The sequence below is a fragment of the Labeo rohita genome, chromosome 7, assembly GCF_022985175.1.
Source record: "Labeo rohita strain BAU-BD-2019 chromosome 7, IGBB_LRoh.1.0, whole genome shotgun sequence".
NCBI lineage: Eukaryota > Metazoa > Chordata > Actinopteri > Cypriniformes > Cyprinidae > Labeo > Labeo rohita.
In genome coordinates, this window is record NC_066875.1 from 12,036,887 (window position 1) to 12,056,703 (window position 19,817).

General features: G+C 35.9%; 1 protein-coding gene across 1 annotated transcript; it reads left to right on the forward strand.

Moving 5' to 3' along the window:
• The first annotated feature begins 442 nt into the window (after positions 1 to 442).
• On the forward strand, positions 443 to 19,149 carry hacd1 (3-hydroxyacyl-CoA dehydratase 1). Its single transcript, XM_051115840.1, has 7 exons — positions 443 to 636; positions 1,996 to 2,113; positions 5,049 to 5,067; positions 5,155 to 5,243; positions 5,358 to 5,479; positions 14,317 to 14,495; positions 17,376 to 19,149. Exons 1-7 carry the CDS (start codon positions 518 to 520, stop codon positions 17,456 to 17,458), a joined length of 729 nt encoding a protein of 242 aa, XP_050971797.1. The 5' UTR covers positions 443 to 517; the 3' UTR covers positions 17,459 to 19,149.
• The last annotated feature ends 668 nt before the right edge of the window (positions 19,150 to 19,817 follow it).

Below are 19,817 nucleotides of genomic sequence, written 5' to 3' on the forward strand. Positions count from 1 at the left end.
ACTAATACTAATTGGGGTTAATAATAAGTATGGCGATAAGAGATGAGCCTTTAGAAATGGAAAGCAGCCGAACAGATATTAGCCAATAATAACAGAATTATACATTACATATACACTTCCTGACTATTCTTTTCAGCACCAAAACTGAACATTTTTGACAGGGGATCCGAACTGGATGGAAAATAATGTTTTGCAAAGTGTACCCAACATTATAAATAACCACCTAATAACCTCACATGACTAAAAAGAATAAATTAATTAATTAATTAAAAAATAAATTAATAATAATAATAATAATAATAATAGACTAATAGGATATATATATATATATATATATGATATTTTGAGTAAAATGATAAGTCAGATTAATTTGAACAATGAGTCCGTTTTCCTCTGTTAACACTCATGCAGTAGCCAATGACTCCTCCAAAGGGGTCCCGTGAAAGGATGACCAGCCCCCGTCGACAGCTGTGCTGGCGCAATGTTTTTGTGACTTTCGCATTCTGTACCCGGTACCATGGCGTCTGGCGAGGAGGACGGAACTGTTGAGGAGAAAGAAACCAACAACAAGAAGCGGACGAAAGGCGCCATCGCAACGGCATGGCTTACGTTCTACAATATCGCCATGACAGCTGGGTACTTTCTGGTTAAAGTTTAAGTTTGAACAGCTTTTATTCAATGTACTTGCTGAATGCAGTCGTGTGTCTGTTTATAGTTCTGACCATTGTAAATCATTCGACTAACTGTTAGGTTACCAAAGACAACTTTAAAACCTTAAAGATAGACTAATGCGTTAAATACTCACAGTTAGCGTACGTAATTGTTAGTTTTATTTTAGAAAGGTCAGCTGTTACAAAGTAACAGGAATATTCTTCACAGCTACCGAAGCGTGCTCAGCCTTTCCTAATACGGTTGACTGTATTGCACGTGTCGTCCCCGTCTCCTCAACTGTCGCAGTGATATGTTTAGCGCTGACACTGGAACTCTGGCCCCGGCATGGCAAAATGCTCGATAGACAAAATGTAACTACGAAAAATAAAAGACACGATTATTATAATTAAAGCTCAGTGCACCCGTTTTTTAGTTAAACATAACTTACGTGCTCTAAACTGGTGTGGACTTAAAGCGCATATATAAAGCAGGTTAAGTACTTATATAATTTTAACTGCAGTGTGTTTTTGAATGTTACCTTTACAGTTAAGGCATTTACAATGTTCAAAATCCCAACATGAAAAAAATGTGTAATAGCACAAATACATGACAAGCTTAAACAAAAATTAAATTAAAATATATTTCAGTTTACATAAATGCTTATCACGACATTCTAGATGTACTTAAGTCCTAATTAAGTGGATCACAAAAGTCTCTAAAGTTCAGCTAACTTCATTTAATATAAATGTAAACTATAAACTATAAAACATTCTTCATTTAACTGCAATTAACATGCAAATGTCACAAAAACATTTCATTTGGTTTGCACTTTTAAACCTTTTTTTCCCTTTGTGGTGGGATAAAAGAAAAAGAAGGAAATTTAAGTTTTTATTACGTTTAAGCAAGTTTAAACATGGCTTATAAACTGTACTCAAAAGTACATCAACTATGGATGTTTCACTAATATCTGATGGAAAAACAAAGCGTGCAAATATCTTTTGTTTTTAAATTTTATTGACATATCTATTGTTAATTTAAATTGTATAAAGCTGTATTTTTATTAGCTGATTTGACTTAAAAAATATGCAAATGATACCTCTCTTTAATTAAAATAAACTTAGTTTGATATTTTATTCTCCTGTGCAATGAATTTCATGCATAAAAATGTGGCTTAAGTGACAAACTACTTTACACTATGTGTATGTACTATATCTTTACCTGAAATTAGAGTGAAAAGCACAGTCTGTAAAGCATAAATTATAGACTTTTCTTTTTAAATTAGTGTTGTTGTTTAAGTGTATTTGTATTTATTTTTTTTTTTTTTAAATTGGTCTTTTATTGCAGGTGGCTCGTACTGGCTGTTGCCATGGTCCGGTATTACCTTCAGAAAAGCACCCATAAAGGCTTGTACAAAAATATAGCCAGGACACTTAAATTTTTCCAGACATTTGCACTACTAGAGGTAAGATCAGCTGCATTTAACCACCATTGTGATATAAACCTGCACTTTATTTTACTTCTCCTGTGATATGTGATATGTGTGTGTGTATATGTGTGGGGCAGAGATATCAAAATAGGGGTGAGGTCCTGTTGAGGTATGGGAGTGTTTGTTTTGGTGCTTTCAAATATCAACATCGTTTGGCAAAAATTGCTAAATGCACCTTTAAAAATTGTAAACAAGTTACACTAAGGAAACTGAATTAAAAAATCAGTCAAGCAATTTTCTCACATTTGACTTATGGGCATGTCCCTTAGTCCAGTGGTCACATGGAGTAATCATTGGAAGAACATTCTATTCATTTATTTGGTTAGTTATTTTATAAATATTGGAGTTCCTCACTCTGCATGTTAACGTCCTGTTTTATTTACGTGAATTCCAAACAGTATATTTGTGTATTTGCAAGAAGGTGACACTATGTTCAAAGCAAAAGTGAGCAACTGAATCCTTTCACAAAAGGATTTTGGCATTTATGATTGCATAATCCTGAGTGGTGCATTCTCAAAGTTAATTTTGAAAACTGAGGTGATTTTTTTCAAATATCTTAAGGTGGGATTTAAACCAGAAATATTGTGTTTTATTAATATATGTATTTACCAAGCATCACACGAGAGATGCAGATACATTCTGTAAATTAAGCACCGAGAGCTAACACTTTTTTTTTTTTTTCTTTGCTACAACAATCTAAGCAGTTATAAAACAGTGTTGGGGGTAATGCATTACAAGTAACTCAAGTTGCGTAATAATATTACTTTTTTCAAGTAACGCATTACTTTTGAATTTCTAAGAAAATATCTGAGTTACTTTTTCAAATAAGTAACGCCTGTTACTTTTTTCCCCATTTATTGATTGACAAGTCTCCTGTCGGGAAATTGGGAGTAAACATGATGTTACTGTATTCTAGACTAAATGTGAACATGCATTAATTCATCTCACTCACAAAAAACAGATTCAGTATAAAAACAGTGAAATGCAAACTCAGAATATGAAGCATCTACTGTAGCCTACGTTTTCGCTGTGTTCACCCCTCATCACACCACAGCTGTTTCCTCCAGCTAAAATGAAGCACATTAATGCATACTTTATAAAACGATCCTGTTGCCATTTTCATTTGAAAATTTAACTTTCAATTGTTTCTAGTGCATGTGGCAAAGAGGTTTGCATACTTCAGCTAAGGAAAGAGGCTTGTACTAGAAATGCAAACAGTAAAATTTTGTATTTGTACAGTAAACGTGTGTGTGAGATCAGAAAGACTTGTATTTGGCTTATTCAGTAATCAAATGTTATACCTATCTATTCAATATAGTGGAATATTGCAATAAGCATAGCATACCACAGCTATTAGACAAAATTTGTTTATTTTATTTATTTATTTATTTCATTTTTGTTACTATACCCTCATTGGGGGCTGAGCCCCCCTAAAATGAAAATCCTAGAATCGCCCCTGTTGAACATTATAAAAATTTGCTTTATTTACCGGCGTTATTTATAAATGTAATAATTTTGTGCTTATTTATGTTTAACCTAAACTACAAGTAGTGTTAATGTAGACTTACATACCGGTAGCCTATCTAAATATGATTTTATAATTTTATGCTATATTGACCTACCTCATTATCCTCCACTATAATGAGCAGCAATAAACTACATTTTGGTATTTTATAATGCCTAGTCATACTTCTGTGGATATTTTGGTGAAAGTAACTCAAAAGTAACTTAAAAGTAGTGTAACGCATTACAATTCAGAGAAAGTAATATTGTAATGTAACTAATTACTTTGAAAAGACAGTAACTAGTAATATATAATGTATTACATTTTGGAAATAACTTGCCCAACACTGGTTATAAACATATATCCGTTTGCTCAAGATAACATTCAAATTAAACAATATAAGACCAGCATTAACTTTGTCAGGAATGTTAGATCCAGCCATGTTAAATTTTTCTCTCTGTCACAATGTTAGCATGATAGCCAAAATAATCAACACGTTGTTACCTGCCAAAAGACAGTACATACAGGCAGAGAAAAAGAAACAAGCAGGAAATGTAGTGATGGTAAAAAATTAAAAGATTTTTTTTTATTATTTATTTTTTTATTTTTTTAATCTTATTAGGTAGGATCCTTCAAACATTTAGACCCTTCAACATTCGGCTTTGTGTGGGTTATTGTCAACAGCCATTTTTAAGAGTAACAGTAACAGTAATGCCTTGCAACCTATCAAAGTATTCACTTTAAGTCCTCTGCGCTTTTGAAGTGAGCAGGGCATAGTAATGCTTTGAATGGTATTCACTTTTCATTATGAGCTCTGTGGATGTTTTAAATAAATGAAGCAGTGTATAAGAACTCTCAGCTCACTGTAAATTGTTGTGCAAGTAAATTGCCTATCCAGTGGTTTGTGCAGTGCCACTGTTTCACTGCAGTGGACGTAAGTGTTATGTTAAGTGTGACCATTAGATGGTGCTTGTCATTCAAGCATTGTAACCTTACCTCTGAGTCAGCTTAGGCAGATATAGAAGTACTGTTGTTTACTTCCAGCTGTACTATTAGTGTGTTCTAAACCTATGGAATAAAGAATAAGTTTAATTCTATACCATGTCTGAGCTGCACCAAAAAAAAGGGAAATGTGACCCGGAAGCATTATTATGAGACAACATATCCACAAAATGGCTAAAATATTCACCATATTTTAGCCATTTAAAATGTTTTCTATGATTTTTATTAATTTATGGGTCTGGGTAAAAAGATATGCAGCATCTAAATGGGTTCATTGAAGAGCTGTGTCTTTTAGCATGCTTGCATCTGTGTTCTGAATCTGACTTCATTTCTTTTTCTTGCACTCATTTTTTTTTTATTTCTGAAGGAAATGTTCTTAGCTCATTATTTCTGTTTTTATTTCAGGTTGGACACTGTGCTATTGGTATGTACTGCATTTTAAAATGTTATGTAAGTATTTAATTCCAGATGTATGAAGAGATTTTCAGGTGTTATTTTTGGTGTGCTAAAGGAATTGTGCGGACATCTGTAATTGTGACTGGGGTCCAAGTATGCTCTCGGATATTCATGGTTTGGTTTGTTACAAACAGCATCAGACAGGTCAGTGTGCATGATATGGACATTAACTAATTCTCAAATATTTTACAACCCTAAAGCCTATAAATTTTTTTTAACATTTTACCATTTTTCCTTTCATTTGAAACATATGCTAAGATTCAGAACGAGGAGAGTGTGATATTGTTCGTAGTAGTTTGGACGATTACAGAGATCACTCGCTACTCTTTCTACACTTTCAACTTGCTCAATCATCTGCCATACTTCATCAAGTGGGCCAGGTATAACTGTGGCAAGTCACTAAATTTAATTTCCTAACAGCAGAATTTGCATTGCTTGGTTTCACTGGTTTCACTCTGCATGGTGTGGTTTCAACATGTCTTATTTTAGCTAAAATTATTTTAATGACCAAAAACTGTTTTTTAGTTTGTTTTGTCTGTGTGACCTTTTTCAAAACACTAGACTAGACATGTATTTAATGTTGTTTGGGGTGACATTAAGTTATTTTCTCAAATTAAGGTGTGGTAACTCCTTTACACACAAGTTGTACACCCTTCGTGATGTGATTCTCTGCTATGCAGTGTGTTCTTTAACATATATCATTAGCTCATGATCAAGTGTTTTAAGTTTCGCAGAGTGGCTTGTTTTGCAGTACGTTTCTCCACACAAACTACATCTCTACAAGTGCTGCGCATTTGAAAACACAACATATAACATGATTTACACAGCCATAAATATCAGTGTTGTAATTTCACTATTTTAAAATTAGTAGTAGTAGGGATGCACCGACATTTTGGCTGCCAAAATTTTTAATTATGTTACTTTCAGTAAACGAACAAAATATAGCCTATATGATCCACCGCACTGATCTGCTCCTCGCTACGCTCTGCTCACATGCATTCTGTAGCATAGAGAAACAGAATTTTCAGTTTCTCTGTATCCTTAAGTAGTAGTATTGCTAAAACTCTAAATTGCTACAATTTTTTTAGCAACAGCTAGTTCTCTGCTGCTGTAATAAGTAAAATAACTGAATAAACATATTTTCCCTTTTCTTTCTAATTTATCTTTATGTGCGTTTGTATCTTCAATCGTTTCTAACTATTCGTTTAGCTTGTTTGCAGACATTGTTTATATACAAATGAATAGGGTCCTCATCTAATTAATGTTTATTCCTTAATAATTATAACCAAAGCGTGAGTCTGAGCTCCACAACTTAGAACCTTTAGAATCTCCTGTGAATCTCCCTGCAGTATAAATGTTTCGATTATGCTCTTTTGAAATGAGCATGAGCATGTTCTGTGCAGAACTGATCACCAGTGATCACAACAAGGTGCATTATGGTTGGAAATGCTGTCCAACTTGCAGTCATGTAATGATAATGTTTGCTAAAATACACTTGGAAGACATAGACATCTGCATTTCTGTAATGATAACTGTGGGCTGCTGAATGGTTGAATCTGATTGGCTAATGAACATTCTAAGGTGTGCAGTTATTTTCATGGAAACACACCACAAACGTAGTTCCAGGCAGGTCTTGACCACATTATATGCTCATATTCATTGAGACAAATGATTTCAGTTATTTCAAAGGTCACTACGGCTTTCAACAGCAAAAGAACCAAAACTCACGACACTGACCAAGCAATTAAATGTAGTAAATAGGGAAAAAAAAAAAAAAAACGGCAAATAATTTCCATGTGTTTTTTTTACCTCAAATTTACATTTTAATATGTACGGAAAGTAGGGCTGCCATCGACTAAAGATTTTTCTGGTCGACTAGGTCGTTCATTTTAAGCATTAGTCGACTAGTCACACATTTATTTATAAGCCATTTAAAAGAAGAAAAAGAAGAAGAAGAAGAAGAAGACTTTAATTGCTTATATAGCCTAATAAGTGCTCTAGCACATGCATAAATGTTTTTGGCCTAAGAGATGAAGTCGGCGACACTGACTTGTCAATCACCGCAGTAGTGGATGTGCCTGTATGTATGTTTCATACGGATTAGTCTGAGAATATTTGCTTTCCATTTGAAAGTAGACACTTCGCTCTCTATACATATATTTTTCATGTCTGTAAGACAAGTGTACACTGAGTTTTGAGTTTAGGGACTTGTCAATCTCCGCAGTAGTGGATGTGCCTGTATGTATGTTTCATACGGATTAGTCTGAGAATATTTGCTTTCCATTTGAAAGTAGACACTTCGCTCTCTATACATTTATTTTTCATGTCTGTAAGACAAGTGTACACTGAGTTTAGGGTATTGTTGTTGTTGTTGTTTTGATGCGCTTATAGTGAATTTTGCTTTCGCCAAACATAGGGAGGCGACATTGTGTAGTGATGGGTACTCAAGTCACAGATGACCATGTGATTCTTGAACTTGTAGAACCTCTTACTGTATTATCAACACAAGGAAGACACAAGTGTAATAAAACAAATTATTAACAATAGACGGGCAAGAGTAATCAACAACTGCTAAATAAATACCAAAAATGAAAGGAATAAAGTGCATACGATGCATAAAATGCAAGTGATTATGTTGGGTGTTGCTATGTCAGAGCTACGTTACTTGGAAAGATAAACTGTTGCTACTCTGAAACAAATAAGGTGAAGAATCTTATTATGCATCAAACAAAACACGTCTAAGATTTCTAAGATTTTTCCCTTACTGAAAAGAAGTATAATTCAAGTTTATTTTATAAAGTATACTTAAGTAAAGTTCAAGTATATTTTAAAGTATACTTTATGTAATAAGTATACAAATATCAGTGTACTAGTATACCTGTACTATTTCAATACTCCTTGGAACTAAATTGGCCCACTTTCTAGTATATAAAAGTATACTTTTTAGTATAAGTATAACAGTAGTAAACAAGTACACAACTAGTTTACATCGGTTTTTAGTTTGTACTGATAGTTTACTAATTAAATACTTTTTTATGCATTTTTAGTACACTTTGAGTCTCAGTAAACTACTAGTTTAGTAGCTTTATGTTGCAAGTATACTCGTAACCTTTCTTTAAGTGAACTTTACATCATACTTTAAGTGTACCACTATGTCCCTGTTTATGTATATCAGGGTATCTGCTAAACAAAAACATTGTATTCTTGCATTTTTTTTATAAACACTTGAATGTGGGTAATTTTAAAATTAAAAGAAGCATATTAATAGCACACTTGAATAAACTTCTTCTTTGTAAGGGTTTGTATTTATTGAATCTCAATGTGAACAGTCCTTTTAAAAATAGACAATACAGTTATTTGTTGTCCTGGTATACTTAACTAAAAAATGCATTTTGTTACCTTGGTCTGCATCACAGGCTCAGTTTCTTTAAATGTAGATATCACAAATCACTGTGTGGTTGCCACTTCAAAAGCTCACCCACGATAATCATCAAAAATCTGGCAAATTCTGTCTGATGGTCTCCAATTTGGGAATCTATAAAACAGCTCCCTTAAGATGCATACCAAAATATTTTTTAATTAGGGGCTGTAGCCTCTATTGTACCTGCACTGATTCTTCTCCTTCTTCCTGAATGGGAGTCAATGTCAGCCATGTGAAGGGAACATAGGAAAATTATGACATTTGACACACTTGTAGTGATGGTCATGAATAGTGATCTAACCAAATTTGGGGTCTCTAGGACCAACTCTATAGTGCCTCTATCAGTTTGAAAAAAACTCTTGAATGCTTTGTTTTAGAAAAAATAAAATTTAGTACATCTGACAAGTTATGATGCTGTGAACTGAAATGAGGTCAACCTGAAGTTAGTTAAGAGGCTGTATCTAGGCTGTATCCAAACTTTGATCAATCAAAATGAAACTTGGTACACTTCATCAACAATGTTAACAGTGTTATGAGGGTCCATGCCAGTGTTGAGAACAGTGCCACCAATGAATTGTGAGATATGAAAAATTGCCTATTATTGCTTATAACTTTTGAACAGTTGAACAGTTTGAACAGAAAAACTTTCCTTGGATTCCTTGGATCAAGCAGTCTGCAGATGTCAATTCTTCCAGATGGATCAGACAAACCACTTGTGGCAGACAATTTTGAAATTTGTAAATTACAATATCTTTTGAACCACTTGACATATTAGCACAAAAATCAACAGGGATCATTGACGGCATATCCTGGAGGTACCTGAGAAGTTTAAACACAGTGCCACAGTATTCCAGAGATATAAAGATTTTTGCAAAAATTCTTTTACATTTACATTTAATGTGCATAGGCATGTGACGGTAAAAAATTTTCATGATGCTATAATTGCTAAATTGCTTTCATCACGTTATATGGTAAACTGTGACCAAACAATAAAGAATCAAAACATTTTCAGACAATATCTAGGGCATGTTGTAGTCCAGATTAAAATGTACAAAAAAAGTTTGAAAATAAATAGCCTATAAAGTCTAAGTATTCAAGTATTTGCCGCTGTGATGAACACTGTACCGAAAAAATCTGAAAGGCTGTTTAAATCATTCTAATCCTGTTCATAAACAGAAATGAGCTGCTTTGTTTACAGGGTTACCAGGGTAATGACTGCATTTCTGCTGGTCCATCAGCGCCACCTGCTGTCAGAGAGCGAATATAGCGCTTCTCCTTCGCTCGTTCCGCCATGCGCTTCCCATCAATGTTGGGCTTGTTTACATCAGAGTGCGTATGCATCTGTGATGCAGCATACAGCACTGTTGTGCATTTTAACCAGCTGATGGGAAAAGTATTCTTAAAATTAGGGATCGACCGATATTAGGGGCCGATACCGATTATTATAGATCAAGTAGACCGATAACTGAAATTTTGAACCGATATATATGTCTGGTGTAAAAATGAAAATTAATGTTAAAATTAAGAATAACAAGGGCTCTGACAAAAACTGCCTTCTCTGATGTTGGTTGAGTGTGTTACTCCCACACGGCACTTCTTAATCTTGTCTTCCTCTGTGCAGCCATGTACAATAAGGGTAATATGACCAAAATTTTAGTAGTCGCAGAAAAAAAAAGTTCTGCATGAATTGGTGAAGTCACACAGTCCGTGATGGACAGATCATTAACGGCTGCTCTATGTGTTACTATAGTACATCAGGCAGGACATCCATATGCTCATTAATTAATTGACCTCAAATATGGCTTATCATCTGAAAGATGTATTTAGTAGCAACTTTACATGGCAGCTCGATCTAATGTCAATCTAGAAAAATGTACATTATTTAAGTGTCTGTGTGGAGTATGGAAGAGTAGTGGCACATTTTCGGTCATACAGATAGGAGTAATGCATCTTTTGAATCTGTAAAGACCACAACCGTGGAGATGATGAGTCAGTGTCTCTGACTTAATTTCTTAACCCGAAAACAAAGAGAGCAGTAGTTTATTAATGAATTATTAAAACATTCTGTCTGCTTGCTGTCTTTGACACATTCATAATTATTATATCTGGTGGTGTGCTGTGGCAAGCTTTTTTGCATGTGCTTCAGCACTTAGGCTATGTAGGCATTTAAAGGCTCATTATTATGATTTATATGGTTTAATAAATGTGCAACTAAGTCAACTTATGCTTAAAATTAACGACTGCTAGTAAACCAGAAAATTCTTTAGTCAAGGACAGCCCTGTTGTTAGGCCACCACATAAACCACAAGAAGTCAACCTCAGGTGGAACTTTATCGTGACATTCCTTCAGAATCCAGTATGATGGCTATGTATTCTTGATGGAATCGCAGGATAACTCAAAGGAGGCCACTTAAAAGGTCAGAGCCATGAAGATGCTCTTAATTATAAATTATAAAGCCGCTTTTCCACTATCGAGTGGAACGGTTCTAAAGACTGTCAGATACGGTTCCAGTTGTATTTCCACGTGAGCCTGGTACGGTGCAGCATTATTACAAACTGTTCTAGGCCCGGAATTCTCGGCACAGTTAGACAACCGTGCTAAACCGTGCTGGTAGAGTGCTTATGCTAAGTGGTGTAATGTAACAAAGTAATAATACTTTGTTACTGTACTTAAGTATTTTTTGGGAGTATCTGTACTTTACTTGAGTTTTTATATTTCAGCCAACTTTTACTTTTACTTCACTACATTTCCTAATTAAAATGTATACTTTTACTCAGATACATTTCCCTGAAGCACATTCATTACTTACTACAAAATAGTCAGAAGTCAGAAGAACACGGACTTCTGGAAAGCAGGTTTGACAATACTTAATTTCAATACTTAAGTACGTTTAAGATAAAAAAAAAAATGCTTTTTGTAGTTAAGTACAATAAGTATCACATACTTTAAGACTTTTACTCAAGTAATATTCTAAACGGTGACTTCAATTTCTACCAAAGTCTTTTTCTGTTAAGATATCTGTACTTTTACTTAAGTATGGCTTTCAGGTACTTTATACACCACTGGTAGAAGCAGAAGCACACTATTTGATCAAACAACCAAGTAAACAGCTATGCTACATTATTAGCTTAATGTCAATAAATGTGGTATTTTTAGAAAGGAATTTTACCATCTGTGTCCATCTCCGGTGGCATGCATATTTCCTCAGCATTTGTTGGTATACCTGTTGTCTCCTTATGTTTATTTTATTTTTTGCGTCAAGAGTGCCCTTTTTTTCTGTTATTTAACAAAGTAAATAAGAGATAAAAAAGGAGTCCCAAAAACAGAAATGTCTGATCATCCTCCATTTCACTGTTTACATTACACTTGTGTTACCAAGGCAACAACTGACATTTGTATTACAGTAGTCAACATCTGAAGTGGATCAAAACTTTTCATCAAAGTTGTCCTGAAACTAAAACAATATCCCTTCTTGTCTAAGGACAACTTTGATTAACTTTTTTGATCCACTTCAAATGGTGACTACTATACATTCCAAAGAACTCCATTATCAGCATAACAGTGGAAAATGAAACCATTGTTGTCATGGCCTCCGCTGACAATAAGGGCTGTGGAGGTCATCCCTTGATCCTGATCCACCATCTGGTCTGGATAAGGTCTAGATCCAAGCTTTTTCTATTATAGTGAAAAAGAAGCTTTAGCTACCCATAGTTCTTTAACTACCCTATTTCGAAACAAAGTAAAAGTATGTCTGTCACTGCTTAATTTAGATTTATCTGCAACCTTTAGAGCAATATCCCATTTTTTTATTATTTTTATTAAATTTAAACTATTTTAAATGCAATGCCTCCCAATTAATGCTCTGGGCAGCACTTATAAACTGATTTTGCATATTTTTGAGGATATTTAAAGGGTCATGAAACCCCCCTGTTTCATCACTGTTTTGAAAAATGCTGCAAAAGTGGGCGTGGTGTGCTGTGGAGCAGAGGGGGAAGAGGGGAGAGAGTGAACTTCAGGTTCAGACTGTTGAGACAGTTTAATTTAGCTCCAATTTAGTTAACAACACAAATAAATGCAAAGACATTTGCACTCTGCACCGAAAACATATACATGAACACGCTGTTGCACCTCTATTAACTTTTAAGGCTTATTTTGCGGCGTTTATAATCCTTTAGATGGGTTGCGTCAAGGATCTGTAAAAAAAACACTATTACACTCACTAACGTTATATGAATGAATCGCGTTTGTGCCGAACTCTTATAAAGCAATCTCTCTCGATCCATAAATGTTTCTCTCAGTTAATATACCAATCTCATAGCCTGAAGTGTCTGTCATAGCAAATCAACACAGGCTGTCGTGAATAATTAGGCGAAGCGTCTTCTCATAGGATAAGAAAACGCTGCCTCATGAATAATTATGAGACACCAGCGCGTCATCGAAGTACTATAGTCCGTTACAAAGGTCACAAACTGTGACGTCAGCACAATGTAGATTTTAACCCCGGAAGATAAAAATAGCACAAAAAAGCTCAAAATTACCCAGTTTTATCCAACAATTAAAATTAACAGATGCTAACATTGTCATCTATGATGTGCAACACAAATACTTCTGCTAAAATCTCAGGAAAAGTAGTCCAGGGTTTCATGAACCTTTAAAGAATCCTGATCTTGGGCAAATGGAGTGAAATATTTATTGGTTAGATCCTTGCTATCAGAGAGTCAGATTACGATCTATCAGATCATGATCCGATGGATAAGTCAGCATATTAAAGGGGTCCTATTGATTTTGTCTTGATTTTGTTTTTGGGTTGTACTAGAACATGCTCTCATGCTTGGTGGTTCGAAAAACCACATTAGGGCTCCAACATGGCCACCAGAGCTGATCGCGGCCACTCTAGTCACACCAGCTGTGCCTCGGCATGTGTTTCCACCCCCCTACACTGCACATGTCTGTGGCGCGTTACGGCTCTGACACGGCCACTCTAGTCAGTGCTTGTGTTTATACCTTCCATGCTGCGGGTTGTTGAAGCATCCCAGCAGAGGCTCTCTGCGCTGCATCGCTAAAGTTAGACTAATCCCCCACTTCATCCCTAAACACCCCCACACCCCAACCATTTGAATTTCTGTAAGCAGGATTTATGTTAATGATATTCTAATGGGCCACGCTGTGACATCACAGCACCCGGAAAACAACGCTGTAGTCCAAAGGAGCCGTTCTTTGTAGTTCTTGAAAAGGGATTTTTTTAAAAACAAAATATCTCCCTTTGGAGTGGACTTTGAGATTTATAACTTTGTAGATACTTTTTATGCCCAAATGTACACACCAAACACTGACTAAAATTCAATAAGTGAAAAAGCATAATAGGACCCCTTTAAAGGATTTGACAATTCATGATAGCTCACCCTCCCCGGAGAATGGAGAAACCATCACTAGGTGGTTCAGCTGATTTGGAATCGATTCGGAGAAGCCCAGGTGGACCTGTTTGCTTCCCGGGAATCCTCCCGTTGCCGGCTGTTCTGATGGTTGCGCCATTTTGTCCCACCCAGACCTGGTTTGCCTCATGCTTCTTGCAACAGCCTAACAAATATGCCTAACTTACCTCTTCAACCTGATTATAATTAACCACATGTATTTTTTTTTTTTTTTTTTATGTAATATCTTGTGAAGTGATGCATGGTAACTAAATTATGCATAGTTCTACATAGTAATTGTTGGTATGTGTATTTTATAATATGTGATGTCTCATGTTAAATTGAATCATTCTTTGTCTTTTTCATTTCTCCCATATTCTTTAGGTATAACCTGTTTATTGTCATGTACCCCTTGGGAGTAATTGGAGAACTGCTGACCATACATGCCGCCTTACCGTATGTGCGGAGATCTGGCATGTATTCCCTGAGGCTCCCCAACAAATACAATGTGTCCTTTGACTATTACTACTTCTTGATCATCGTCATGCTGTCCTACATCCCATGTAAGAACTCAACTCACAATAAAATGTCTTCTTGTATGTTACCAATTTCTAATTGGGGTTGCCACATTTCTATCACGCTACCAGCCAAATCAGTCTTTATCATGTAAACCCTGCTATTGTTGGAAGGAATAAACTGACCATGACTGATAGAGTGGTGCATGTATAAAATGCACATACTAACATCCCAAACTGTCTTATCTAGGTAGTTATTAGAAACATACCTTTTAAAAAATAAACACAATTGCTTTGCATGTTTTTGATATGGGTGTGTGCAGTTTACGTTGTAGTTTAGATAGATATCTATGAAATGAATCTATGAAATAAAACAGATGCTTTTTGCAATGGTTGAGACACCTTTTAGTCATACAAACAATCAACCATCTACATAACTTTTCAAAACATGTTTTTAAATTATTATTATTGTTATTGTTAATTAAGTAACATACCAGTGTTTTGTTCCCCTTCAGTCGTACTCTACGACGTTACGTCATAACTGATGTATTTGGGGTCCTACTTGGGGGCCCAATTACCTCTGAGCTTAAGAAGAAAAGGCCAATGAACATTGGCGAGTGGAATTTGCATGCCAAGCCACTCCCCCGTACATACAGGTATATAAGATGGCGCATCCACTCAGTTCAGATTTTTGCTTCGGAGTCGATCGCTTCTACTAGAAGAAAGAAAATACCTTCATTGCTGTGGGAGTTTCTCGGCTGTAAGGGACATCCTCTCTTTGCATTTAGCGGAGAGATTGCCCTGCTGCGCTCAGATGAGTGCTGTGGTCCTCCCCTGGGCAATCCAGCCTAAAAGAGCAATTTCCTACAGCATACATGGTCGTTGAGAGTGTCTTTTACAAAACACATCTCAGATTGTGTGCTTTTATGGAGCGATAGTTTCCTTATTCCTCATCACAGTCACAATTGCTGTCTTACAGGTCTGGGATGTAAACAAATGCATGCCGAGATGACATTTGTGAATGGGTTATACCCATGCTGCGTGGGCATGCCCATTATTACGCTCGGTCATAGCTTACATTTAAGACTCCCAAGGCTGCATTGACTGGAAGCATGGGAGACCTGAGGATTATAGTCTGGATTGCTTCATCAGGTCAGCCCCTGCGGAGGTCCGGCTCCTCTCAACATATTACCTTTGAGTTTCTGAATATCGATGCCGGTTCATCCTAGCACTAGCCTTGCGTCTCGTTCAGTGCTCATGAAAAAGTTAAGATGTCTGTCGCGCATCAGTGGAGGGTCTGACGCCGGAGATTCGCCATTGTGGTGGCTGCGCAGTCGGAGTCTGAGGCTAAGTTGATGGCCATGTTCCTCCGGGCAGCCTCGACCGCCAGGCTGGAGGTTGGGTTCCCCGCCTTCCCTGGGTGTTCGCTGTCTGACGATTGGTTTCCAGTGACGGACGCAGCTCTTCTTCCCGAGAATGACGACTCCAACCCCGGGTGTCCAGCAGGATGGGATGCGGTACACCTCACTGGCCTTTCCCAGACCGTGGTACACATTATCAATCAGGCTAGAGCCCCCTCTACGAGGCTGGCATACGCTCTGAGGTGAGGTCTTTTTGCTGTGTGGTGCTCCTCTCGCTGAGTGAACCCCCTGAGATGCTCGGTCAAAGTTGTGCTTTCCTTCTTGCAGGAGAAGTTGGAGCGAAGGATGTTCCCTCCACTTTGAATGTGTTCATCGCGGCCATCACGGCATATCACGATGCACTGGATGGTCCTTTAGAATGATACCAAACATGAAAGGGAAAAACCAACATATTCACAAGATATAACACACATGGTATATGGGCATTCTTGTTTTGGTGGAAGAAGAGTGAGATGCAGGGAGGGGAGAGGAGAGGGAGGAAGGGGGTCGTAAATGAGGGGGTGATGTTGTTTGGCCTCTTTGAAGATCTCTTCTCCAGATTAGTTTTATTGTTTTGTTGCATGGCATCTGTTTTTGTCAGAGTTCCTGGACTTTAAATTCATGAGGAAGTAATTTCACATCTTACAAGACCCCAAATACGCCAGTTATGACGTAACGTCGTAGAGTACGACTGAAGCGAAACGTCTCAGTTACATCTGTAACCCTCGTTCCCTGAAGGAGGGAATGGAGACGTTATGTCCTCCTGCCACAATCCTGAACTACGCTGAATGCCGGGATGCGTCTCAGCTCCTCAGCATAAACCTGAATGAGTGGATGCATGCCACCATCTTATGTACCCGTATGTAGGGGGGAGTGGCTTGGCATGCAAATTCCACTCGCCAGTGTTCATTGGCCTTTTCTTCTTAAGCTCAGAGATGATTGGGCCCCCAAGTAGGACTCCAAATATGTCAGTTATGATGTAACGTCTCTGTTCCCTCCTTCAGGGAATGAGAGTTACAGATGTAACCGAGACGTTTTCAGTTAACCTTGTTTTAAGTAACCTGAAAATAAATTATATACAGAAAGCAAGCAATCCCTATTACTATTATAAGCATTCCCTATTATAAGTGGCCAGTGGCCAGTGACCAGTGACTTTGGTTCAACATGAGTTCTGCACAAAAAAATAAATAAATAAATAAATAAAAATCTCCTGTTATATTCAAAGAAACTGTCTGCACAGCAATTTTTTTTTTGCCCCAAGCCCAGATTAATATTCAACCCTGATATAATATAAATTCCTATGTAATTTTTTTTTCTGTGATTATTGCATTTTGCAATAGTTTATTTATTATTATTATTATTATTATTATTATTCTTTGTGTGTGTGTGTGTGTGTGTGTGTGTATTAAAACTTGTGGGATTGTGTTAAAGTTTTGGAAAACTGAGGCTGATGAAACCACTTCAGATTATAATGGTTTGATAAATGTATTTTACATTTTATTTTCATTGTTCTCTGTTTATCTTTTAGTGTTTCCTCAGCTGTTCTTCCACATGCTGCGTCAGAGGAGGAGAGTACTTCATGGAGAAATCGTAGTAGAGAAAGATGAGTAGAAAGAAACCACTAACAAAACCCCAGGTAGTCATCAGTTATTTAAGAAAAAATCTGCATTGGTTTATGGTCAAAATAAGAAGCTGAAAACATTAAATACAAATCAATTCTACAGTTGTTAGCACTTTACAATAAGGTGTCATTAATGTATTAACTAACACGAACAAACAACGAACAATACATTTATTACACTACTTATTAATCTTAATCTTAATAATAATATTAATAATATTAATAATGTTAATATTAGTTAATAAAAATACAATCCTTCATTGTTTCTTCATGTTAGTTTACCGTGCATTAACTAATGTTAACAAACACAACTTGTAATTTTAATAATTCATTAGTAGATGCTGAAAATAGCATTAACTAAAATTAATAAATGATCTAGAAGTATTATTCATTCTTACTTCATGTTAACTAATGTAGTTAACTAGAGTTAACTAACCTTATTGTAAAGTGTGCCCCTACAATTATTAGTTACAGAATATATTCTCAGTAGAATCTTTCCTAAGGTTCACCACCCTTCCAGCTGTGTTTAACTTCACAAAGATGGAATGACTAAAATCATCAAAGGAGATTTGAACCATTGGACACCCCAGCATTATAGGTAATCATAGATTCACACCCAATGGTGAGATGGGTCTGGACTGGATTAACTCATTGATATTACTATATTTTACCTTCTCCATCTGAAGACAGCAAAATTGCTAGCCATGGAGAGACCTTAACTGATGAAAAGACTGACAAAACAAAGTATAAACTGTATTTAGTTTTTTCTCCACACATTTTCATTCACAACAAATAGGTATAAGCAGAAAAAAAATAATATAAATGCATTATAATAAATCTTCAAAGGAGAATCTGTTTCGTTTTTGTGAAATCTACTGTGGTGACAATATCTAGATATCATATCAATGTGCTTATGTTTAACAAGCTAGGTTTTAAAAATCAAAATATGAGAACTATGTTTTTAAAATTTATACTAACACCATATTCTAACAAGGTGCGATGTGATAAAGCAACGAGTGATACAAGCTCACCCATGTAAAAAAATTTTGTCCAAACCAGCTGAGACAGTGAAAAGCAACTGAAAATTCTGTACATTGATTGGTTTCTAGTTTTGGGATGATCCTCCCTCTCTGGATGCCACCCACCCATCTTGCTCCCTATATATATGACTTTGTCATGCAAAAGTTTCACAGAAGTTTGGACATAAAATTACTTGCTTTGTTGGGATATTTTTTTACATTTCATTATGCACTACAATTACCTTTGTTGCTTCAGTGTTTACAATCCAAACTAGAGTAAATAAACTGGAAAAAATGTTTGTACAGGTAGCACTATAGAAATCAAGCAGCACATCTTAGAATCATCTTCGACTAGTTAGCTAAAACCTTAGCTATCTGACCTGTGTTGTTTTTTTTTGTTTTGTTTTTTTTGTAATAAACTTGTTCACATGCTTTCTTTTTGAGTAGATTCTCTCTCTACGGTGCTACAATATTTAATTCTTCTGTGCAGCTGAGTAGAGAAAAGGACAGGATTTGGAGTGAGAAGTGGAGAAACTGACATCATTAAATAGAATTGTGAAGTTTTCAGACAAATGTTTTCATGTTATTTAATTTAATACCTGGTAACTGAACTGAATGTCTTGAGGAGACAAAAAAAAAAAAAATGAAAGAAACAATAAAAAGATCTATGACAATATGAACTTGGGCATTGTTCTTATTGATAAATGTTTAGACTCTAAGCACCCTCAAAGAATAGAGTTTTATTTGTTAAGTTCATAATATTGAAAGCATGGATTAAGTGTATAAAAATGTCAGACTTTGTCTTGGACTCAAGTTACATTTACATTAACAGTTTGTTGGATCCATAAACAAAAAATACAGCAATATATAATACGTAGCAGATAAAATAAACACACAATTTTTGCTCCACTTCATAAATCCTAAGAAATCCTTAAACAAACAAATCCTTGAACAACTGGGTAAAGTAAAACTGGCAAAACAAGTTCAAGTTCAAGTTCAATTTATTTGTATAGCACATTTACAACAGCCTTCAGGCTGACCAAAGTGCTTCACAGAAAAGCATAATCGGAAAACATACCCCAAAAACAATACACACAAAAATAAAACAACCTATTAACACTTCTTTATAATAGAATTAATACACTAAGGAGAAAAAATAAGTTTTGAGCAAGGACTTAAAAGAAGACAAAGAAGGTGCCATTCTAATCTCTAAAGGCAAGATATTCCAAAGTTGGGGCCCTGCTACCGCAAATGCCCGTGCCCCTCTACGCTTGAGCCTCACGTGTGGGACTACTAATAGAGCCTGGTCACAAGATCTTAGTGTTCTAGA